General features: G+C 39.3%; 1 protein-coding gene across 2 annotated transcripts in view; it reads right to left on the bottom strand.

Moving 5' to 3' along the window:
* LIPH (lipase H) overlaps positions 1-10000 on the bottom strand; it is a 328988-nt gene that overhangs the window by 152365 nt on the left and 166623 nt on the right. For both annotated transcript variants that reach the window (XM_044058848.1, XM_044058849.1), the window contains exon 4: positions 1111-1212. In XM_044058848.1, coding sequence (XP_043914783.1) covers positions 1111-1212 — 102 coding nt within the window. The remainder of the gene's footprint in view (positions 1-1110; positions 1213-10000) is intronic.

The raw sequence follows: 10000 nt of genomic DNA, 5'->3' as shown, positions 1-10000 counted from the left end.
TAAGACATTGATAACACCTCGCTTACTTGCAAATTATGAAAAAAAATCAGAATTTTAAGTGAAATGTTCATTTCAAGAAGATGCAGAAGACATCTGGTGGATATTATAGCTAATGTTATTGATAATAAAAGGGACACTTGCTTTCAACTATTTTAAAAACTGTGGATATTATGAAAGAAGTTAATGAATATAAAATTAATTTTAATTGTGCTTTTAAGTCCATCTCTAGGTAGTGGTAAAAATCAGGAAAATGTTATGGACAATTCTATATTGATATACCAGAGATTTTGGCAATAGGGGTGGGTATGTAAGTGCTTAAGGGGTAGTTAGGGGGGTGGACTTAATTTTGTGCATGTGTGCTACTTTTCTTGAAGTGTGAGTGCGAACTAAAGTTAAGCATGTGTACTTGATTTTGATGCCAAAAGTTTCAGATATATCAGAAGTTTTAGCATTAGGTGGTGGGAGTCTGTTTACAATTGTTTGCAGGAGTTGAGTTAGGGAACAGATTTTGTTGTATGTTTGATTTTTTTTTTCATGTCTGACTGAATGCCTTGTGTAATTGTAGTGTTGTGTAAAGGGGATTTCTGAGGTAAGATATGGGGTTATATTTAGGGACAGGGGTAGGGTTAGGGTTAGCATCCATTATTAGGTAGTGAAGTGGGGGTGATGCATGCTTACCCTAATCCCAAACCTGCCCCTAGCACCAATCCTATGTCTTACCTTAGAAAACAACTGTTTGTGGCAATAGAGCCACCATCTTTCCTTCCAACGAACATATACATTTTCGTATATACTGATGTAACTAGTACCATGGCTTATGGTAACCTATTCATATACTGTATCTGTTATTGTACTCCAGGCATGAGCATAGACATTGTTAATGAGGGTGTACTGCAATGAGGTAATCATTATAAAGAACCAATGCAGAAGGTCAGACAGTGACAACAGCTAGAAAAGCTAAGTGAGGAGAGGGACACCCAAATGAAGAGCTACTAGCATCTGAGCACCTACAGTTGTCTATTCATTATCAGTATGTTAGAGACAATACATGTATTACAGCAACCTTATATAATGAGATATGCAACAACATTTTTGGGAAAAAAGACGTACCATCAATGTCAGTGTGTATTACATCCACAAACTGGGCATCACTAGGGTCCAACCTCTCATCAATGCTTTTATCCTTAAACAGGGGACCTGCAGGATCTAGACCTTGAAAAGAGGAAAAAAAAGAAGATAAGGTGGCTATGACAGGCATTACTTCTGTGACATAACGTCTACTGTTTTCATGCATTAATTTTCAAAAGTCATATCATGAGACATATACATTTCAATGCAGATGATGGTTATATACATAAATGAGCTCATGCCTGCCCTCTCTAAACCAACAAAGCTAAAAAAATAACAACTGGTGTGCAGGAAGCAAATATACACTAACTGAAAGGTAGACCAATCTACCCCTTTAGGTGGAAAATGTCACAGATGAAGAAAAAGGTAAGTGAGAATTTGTCTAAAAAAAGGATGGCCACTTTCTCTTGCTAATATAAGGAACCCCCACAAATAAGATGATTCTTTTCCAGTAAGTAGTTATGAAGGATGGCCATGTGTGTGTGTTTCTGCGTGCATGCATTTTACATACCAGCATATTTGTGTTTGTGTGTGTGTCTCTTTATCAAGAGAAATAGAAATGTGGATCACTGAATCAAAAAAGTGGAACATCACCTTGCAAAGTATATTTTGGAAAGAGAGGGTAGTATACAAATGTGCATTACGAAAAAAAAAATAGACTCTGTTTAGGTATATGGGAAAAAAGATAAGGAACAACATGGGAGGGAGGGTATGATCCTTGGAAGCTTTATTCTGCAGAGTAATGGGGATAATAGGCAGATATTCAGCAAATAGGTGGTATGCAGGCTCACATGAATTGTACAGCAACAGAAATGGAAACCAATGAAACAATGGTGAAAATTAGTATTTTGGAAGAAGATAAGAGCAGCAGAGTGCATAAAACGTGGTACTTTGGCTTGGTGGGAGTTCTTGCCACTAGTCACATCTAAATGACATTACACCTGAAGTGTTTGCAGGATAGGTTAATGTACTACTTAACAACAGCAATGAGTAGTTACTGTATTCCCTTCTAACCAATAAATTGGAAAGGTTGGATAATCTCATTTTGACCAATCAAGAGGATACTGGAAGATGTGAAGATGAAAGTGACTGCCCACAATGAGAATGAAACATGAAGACTGAATGGTCTGCCTCACAGTATCCTCTGGAACCTGGTCATTGTATTGACATAAAGACCATATGAGCTACCTCACAGTATCCTCTGGAACATGGTCATTGTTTTGGCATAAAGACCAAATGGGCTGCCTTACAGCATCCTCTGGAACCTGGTCACTGTGTTGGTAGACCTCAAGACAAAGATCTTCAACAGATTACTAGGTAATGCAGTAGAGGTGGGAGCAGAAATACTCCAGGGCAGTATAGGTGTGCTAGCTTAATGGCATGATCAGGTAAAACCCATGAAGTAATACTGAGGGGAAGTCTAGTAGACTATGTTAAGGATGGCAGTCTACAGTTTCAGTAATAAACACTTTCTCATGCACAGAAGTCCCCAACAATCAAACCATCTTGTTTAATGACTGGGAAACAGCAGAATTTGACAGAGGAGTACCAGTAGATGTGATCTGTTTGGTCATTAGACTTGCCTTTGGCTTGGTCCAACATGGGAGGCTGATTGGAAAAAATGGAGGGGTTAGGGGTAAGACCAAAGTTGAGGAATGTGACAACCACATGGTTGAATGGTACAACTTAAAGGATCTTATTGACATGGGCAATGCCAGGAATTATGAAACTGAGTACTGGAGTACTGCATGATTTGTTCCTGGGTATGGTACCCTTCAATGCATTTGTGAAGGTAGGGACAGGAGTGGAGGATGGGACTAAGAGCATAGTAAGAATTTGGAAAGGCTGATGAAGTGGGCAGAGAAGTGGCAATTAATTATTACTGCAAACACATCATGGTACTGTGTTTGGGCCAAAACAACCTCAATGAAATGTGAACTACCTGCTGGAATGAGTAGAATAAATAGCGGCAGGGCAGGAAAACACCCAAATCGGACCACCAGAATTAGAGTGAGGGGAAGTACAGCAACAGCCAGAATGCTAGGGTGTACAGATTCCAGAGATAAAAGGGTAATGCCTTTGGTCTCTACAAAGCCCTGGGTAGACCCCTCCTTTGGTACTATGTACAACTTTAGAGACTGTACAGGAAAATTGACTTTAGAATGTTTGAAGGAATTCATAGGAAAGTCACCAGAAAAAAGCAACAGGAAGGAGAGTAAAGGATATGAGCAGTTTAAAAGAGATATGCTCCTGCGCTTCAGATAAGAAGATACGGGGAAGGAAGGTATTGGTTACCAGATCATGTCAAGTAGATGTGAAGGAGTTGTCCTAATAAGGAAAGACAGAATAAGAATAAATGGGGCAAGCATTGGATTGTAAAGACTGGTTATTCCCTGAATCTCTAAAAGGACTTCTTCACAGATAGGACTGCATACACAAAGGACTACTGGAATGGATAGTGAAAAGTTAATCTAAATGCAATCTACAAATGCACTGACTACAGCAATGGACAAGTGGAAAAAAGTACAAGGGATAGGGGTGTCAGACTACATAAAATTATTGTCTTCTTATATCATTAGCCAAGTGTAATATAATATAATATAACACTTAGGACAGCCACATCCAGAGTAATCAAAAGAAAAGTTTGGATAATCACAATCTAACCAGTCCGAAGTAGGCTTAAGATGACCTTAGACTGGGAGTGACAAGACTGGATAGGATAATGTCAGCCTGACCAGTGAAGAAGAAGATGTAAATGGATTACTATTAAGGTTTTAATTCCTGAATTGGAATATGCCCTACATATTACAACAGCAATAGTGGACTATGACACTGGTTTCCTACAAACAACAGAAAGAAAACTCTTAAGATTTATTCATGTGGCAAACACAGGGAGCATCACTGCATTACATTTTGAAAAGCTTTAAGGTTACTTGAATTTTGCCAGAATCAATTCCTTGTTAAATACTCTATCCTACAAATTTTTCTCAGTGATAGTTACTGTCCACCACTGAAAATGTTACTAAGCATTCTTGAAGTGTCCTACTCCTTCCAGACATATAACTGTCTCAGAATTAATCAACCACAATATTCTTTAGCTACACATGAAGGGTTTCTCAAAATTAATTCCTATACCCTGGAATTCACTACATAACAATGTTCCTGTCGCATCCACATTTACAATATTTAAGAAAAAAACATTAAAGCAATATCTGCCAGATGAATATAGATGTACTTTATTCAGAGACTCTGGGTAAGATCGCTCCAAAATCAAGACATCTGTTACTACACTGATATTATACCAGACTTTATGTGAAACATACAGCTGATTTAAGCTGCATTGCCACCATGTCTTTGTGCTTAATGTGCATGTTTTCTCTAGACATATTCATGTTCAATCTTACTTAATGTATATCCTTCTTTAAAGTATGTATGTCATAAAAGTTTATGCCCACAAATGTATAAGCTGCTTCCCATTTTCTTTTCATTTATGCTATATGCCCTGGTTGTGGCTGAAAAGGGGTCAACAGTCCACTCAACTGGTTAACAAACTGACCACCAAACTGATTAGTTTATTGTTATATAAATAGGAATTAAGATACCAGCAGTGATTTCTAATGGAAAATTGTATACGACCACTTTTGAATGTATTCTTATAATGACTACATTGCTGCATTATTCTCTGTACTGCCAATGTACTCATTCTTGTTAAGATACCACTACATGGTTTATGCACACATAGTTATATGTGATTTTTGTACTTTTTGTATAACCGTGTATTCTCCACTGTAAGCGTCTTTGCCATGATTATTTGTGAAGCTTTTCTCCCAGGGCCTCCAATGAAAAAGGACAGATTGTCCAGCCAGACTTTCTTGATAAACAAATGTAGAATAAGTCAATCAGTCAAGAGGAAATTTATAATGATAGAACAGGTGGGTCAGCAGTGTGAGTTGTATGTGAAGAAAGAAATTTATACGGATAACTGTAGGAAGTCTGTCTCCATTAAAATAGGGAAGAATTTTGGCAAAATGTCTTGTGGTAAGAGGCATAAGCAGTCAGTGTGAATGGGGAACTGGGGTACAAAACTGGGATGAATGGGGCAAACTGGCTGTGGTTTTTCAATAAGATGAGAGGAATGTGAGGAGAATAAAGGCAGTATATGACAGAGTGGGGTACATGGGACGAATGGAAGAAAATGTGGTATATGATAGACTCAGGAAAGAAGGTAATAGGATTGTCATTGAGTTAATATAGCAAATGCAAGTCTGGTACACAGTGTTATGAAAGGCAATTAATGTTTCTTTGGTACATCTGTGGGAGAAGAAGCAAAACACATATACCAATTTTATGATGGTAAACAGAAATGTAAAGAGATCATTTTTTTTTTTGAATTTCTACCTTTCCTCTAACAGGAAATGCAACTGCACTCTCCCCACCTAGCCTAATAATCAATCCACCCCTTAAACTCCTGACTAAGTCTGAGTACAAGCTACCCTAACATAAATGTACATATTGTAAATAACAATTGTACGTATTATAAATAACCCATCCCACCTTTTTTTTCTCTCTTACCTTTCTAAGTCTTTATTCTCCCTCTCATTTAAATATTTAGATACTATGTAACCAAATAATTTATTCCTGTTCTCTAGCATGAAATTAAATTGCAATTGTGTCTTCTTTACCATTATTGTATATGTAACTAAACTATGTAATGCAGAGCTTTTCTCCCCGGGCCTCCACTGAAAATGGGCTCCCTGTGCCTAGTGGACCTCCCCGGTTATCAAACTGGAAATAAATAAATAAATAAATCATGGATAAGAAATATGGGAAAAGGATCTTCTACTGATACAGGTTACTCTGACTGTGCCACAACTGACCTCCCTCAAAAGTACAGAAATGTTGCTGAGCCTCTCCTAGGTATCAAAAAAGTGCATTTTGCTTTCTCATAAAAAAAGTGTTGTATTGTACAAAAGCACAACACCCCTGTCTCCCGAATACCTGTACACACCTATATTTGAAATGATCAGTAGTGATCTCAGGTAAGATACTAACTACCCTTAATCTCAAACAAGTGTAAAGCAATTACTCTGTGGTATATCTTGACATTCATTTGCTACCATTGCTTCTTTGGAGTTGCTTTTAATATGCGTGTTGTAGATCTGTTTATTAATTTGTTTGTTTGAATTTGTTAATCAGGCTAAAACACTGATCTCAACTGACCAGTTTTAGTATCAGCACTGGCAAAGCAACAAAATAGAATAAGGATACTACAGTTGCAAATTCAATAAGAGAAGGGAACATAATAGCAGAATACAGTGAGAGATAAAAGGAAACATAGCTTTAGAAAGACTTATAGGTAATGTAGCAGATATATACAGCTATTTACAAGTATATGCATTTGTCAAAGGCTATGCAACGTTTATGTTTTATGGACTGAGCAGTGGAGGAGGGTATTTAGTAAGAGGCAGTGAGATTTAAAAAATGTAGGTAATATTGACAGAGGATTGCCAGCTGCCAGTTTAATGTGGAGAATTGTGAGTAGGACATTGATTCTTTAATACAGTAGGGGACAGAATCCCATAGTTTGAGACCAATAAATGAGTAACTGTAGTCTGTGCAATGTAGCTTAGTGTAGGAAATTGTAAGGTGAGAGTTCAGTAGTTGCGGTTTCTGAGGTTTTTATATAGGGTGGAAATCTTATTAGTTGGGCTGCCAGGTGAGAAATAGATTGGTTACTAAGAAGTTTTTTTTTTACCACCAGTTCAATCCCGTTGGCATTATATGTTACTCTTTTACAATGGGTTTGTAATGAAATATACATATTTATTATATTTTCTACGTGAGGAGTAATAGCTTATAAAACAGTACAGAACAGTTAAATGTTTAAGTACACTAAATGTTTGCTTGCTTGCTGCTTCCCTGAAACAAGCCTGAGTTTCCCCAAGGAAGTCAAACAGCTATATAAGAAACGTTATGTTACACAGTTACCAAAGAGGAATTATATGAGCTGACAGACTTCAAAACACTTCTAGGATAAGGAGTGGGAATGGCGAAGCTGATTACAGCTGATTAGTAGCACTGACTGGTTCTACTGAGCTTATTTTCTCACTATCAGGTGAGTTCCTTCAGTTATTACCTCAAGTATACAAGCTGTGCACAGATTGCAAGCTGCTTTTTCAAGAGTCTCTGAACATTTATTGCTGCTATGAACAAGAGTTGTGATAGTTCTCTGAAATAAAAGTTGCTCGTGACAGCTGCTTTCAGCAGCTGTCTTGTAAAATAGACGAGGTGGGCAGCCTATTCTCTCATTGGTAATCTGGCCATTATACCTAATACTTGCTTTTATATCATCCCACCATTACAATGCTAGTTTGTGCATTGCTGCAGTGGGAGACATTTGGGCTACAGAATATAGAAGCCAGAAGAGAACTAGTATGGTCTGGCTGACATAGGCCCCTCTAAAACTCATCTGCTTCTCTAACTTTGCTTGACAGATTATCTCACTAAGCTGAATTAAGCAGATAGGTCAGGTTTATTGCAGCTATGTGTCCCTGTGTATGGACGTCAAGGCTCATTAGTGAGGTTGCATATCCTGCATATTTTGTGGCATTGAATTTAACACAGAGTGTTATGCAATCACATTAGTTCGTATTTCATTAAACTCATAGGTTCATAGGTTCATAGGTTAGTACTAGGCTATCAGCCCTAGGGCCTATACAAGCCTAGCCATAACAATTCCCTGAATATTTCTTCCCACATTATTTACTTTCCTGGACCCCTGTCTAGCAGGGCGACTGACGTGATCCCTGGGGTGAATTTCCTTTCTCCCATCCAATCGTCAAGGTTCCTCTTGAAGAGGTCCAAAGAGGCACTCTGCTTGACATGTATGGGCAATCTATTCCAGAGTCTGGGGAGTCTCTGAGTCAGGAACCTATCCCTCCAACATGTTTTGTTTATTGTGATGACAAGGTTTAGATCCCTGGGCGTGTAGCTCTGAGGGATTGGGATTTCTTTAAGTGTAGCATGTCCAACAGCTCTGGGTTTGACATGGCCTTGTATGTTAAGCAGAGATCGCCTCTGAGTAGGCGATATGCGACAGAGTATAGCTGGAGTTTTTTAAGGCGGTCAGCATAGGGCATCTGCTTTAGGCCTGTGATTCTTTTAGTGAGGTATTTCTGAGGCCTTTCCAGTTGTTGCAGATGTCTTGAGAGGTACATACCAAATGGGGCATTGTATTCTATAATGGGTCTAATGAGGGATGAGTACAGTGGGACAATGACCTCCTTTTTCTGGATGAAAAGCCCTTCGTGATGAGGTGTGCCACATAGAAGGATTTCCTGACTGTTGTGGCGATGTGGTTATCGAAGGTGAGACCACTGTCCACCTGTGTCCCTAAGTCTCTTATCACACTTTCTGTGTTTAGTGTACTGCCACCTATATGGTAATTCATGGATACATGTTTTTTCCCAAAGGGGATAACAATACATTTCTTGGCATTGAGCTTGAGCCCATGGCTCTGGCACCAAGCATCTGTTTCTGTAAGGCCCTTTTGTAGAGTATCCACATCATTTGGGGATTCAATAATGGCTCCCAGTTTGCAGTCATCTGCAAATGTTGTTAGCCAGAGTCCCTTAGTGTTGACCTGTACTTCAGAGAAGTAGATGCCAAACAAGAGTGACCCCAGGACTGAACCCTGAGGTACTCCACTTGTCACTTGTCTGGAGCTGGATTTGGAGTCGGCTACTTTTACAGTGTGGGTTCTATCAGTAAGCCATTTAGCAACCCATTGGGTGACATAGGGATTAATGCCCAACTTAGTAAGTTTATCTATGATTCCAGAGTGGGGGATGGTGTCAAAGGCCTTGGCAAGGTCTAGATAGGCTGTGTGGACCACCTTACCCTTGTCCATGGCTCTGTAGACTGATTCAAAGAAGTCAATCAGGTTCAGGAGACAAGATCGGCCCTTCACAAACCCAAACTGGGTGGGGTCCAGTGTTTGAAGGTTGCCAATGTCTTTGTTTATAAGTTCCATGATAATACGTTCCATGGCCTTGCAGATAAGGCTTGTCAGACTGATGGGACGGTAGTTTCCGGGATCCAAGGTGGATCCGCCCTTGTGGATTGGGATAACTATAGCTCTGCGCCACTCAGTGGGCACGAAACCTGAGGTGAGGCTATGATTAAACATGACACTTAGGTGAGGTGCCAGTTCATATTGTAGTTCATGTAGTACACAGCCGGGGATGTCATCTGGTCCCATGGATGCTGTATTCTTGGCTTTAGAGAGTGCGTTTTGTACCTGTGTGGCCGTTATTACTGGAATTTGGCAATCTTCCGGTATTGAGATGGGCCATTTACGGGGTGAGAGTGGGGTGAAGTTGGCACTGAATCGATCTGCCAGGATATTGGCAATATCCTTCGGATCAGTATATTTAATGCCATTCTGTTTTAGCTCAGAGCAGATCTGAGCATTGCCATTTAGATTCTTGACATAATTATAGAATGCTTTGTGGTTGTCTTTGGAATCCTTGGCAATTTTATTTTCGTAACTAGCTTTGGAGGATTTTATGAGGCATCTCAGTTTCTTACTGAGGCTAGTAAGGGAGTTTTTTTGCATCCTGGGATTTTCCTCTTTTCTGCAAAAGTTTCTTCCTTTTGTTGTAAAGTTTGTTTATGGCAGGGGACCACCAGATTGGCTTCCTTTTTTGGATGAGAGCATTTTGGTTCTATTTGGGATGGCACTATTCATGCATGAGTGGATGTGCTCGTACAGTGCCGTAGTGTAGGATTCAGCAGTTGAACTTTCAGTTGCTGTCTGCATGGGTGTCATGAAGTTTGCCACTTCTGACTTGAGTAGCATGAAGTTGGCTTT

This window comes from Protopterus annectens, chromosome 16.part0 (genome assembly GCF_019279795.1).
Source record: "Protopterus annectens isolate FY-2018-M chromosome 16.part0, PAN1.0, whole genome shotgun sequence".
Classification (NCBI taxonomy): Eukaryota; Metazoa; Chordata; order Ceratodontiformes; family Protopteridae; genus Protopterus; species Protopterus annectens.
Note: the sequence above shows the minus strand (reverse complement) of the source record. Positions and strands in the feature narration are given on the sequence as shown.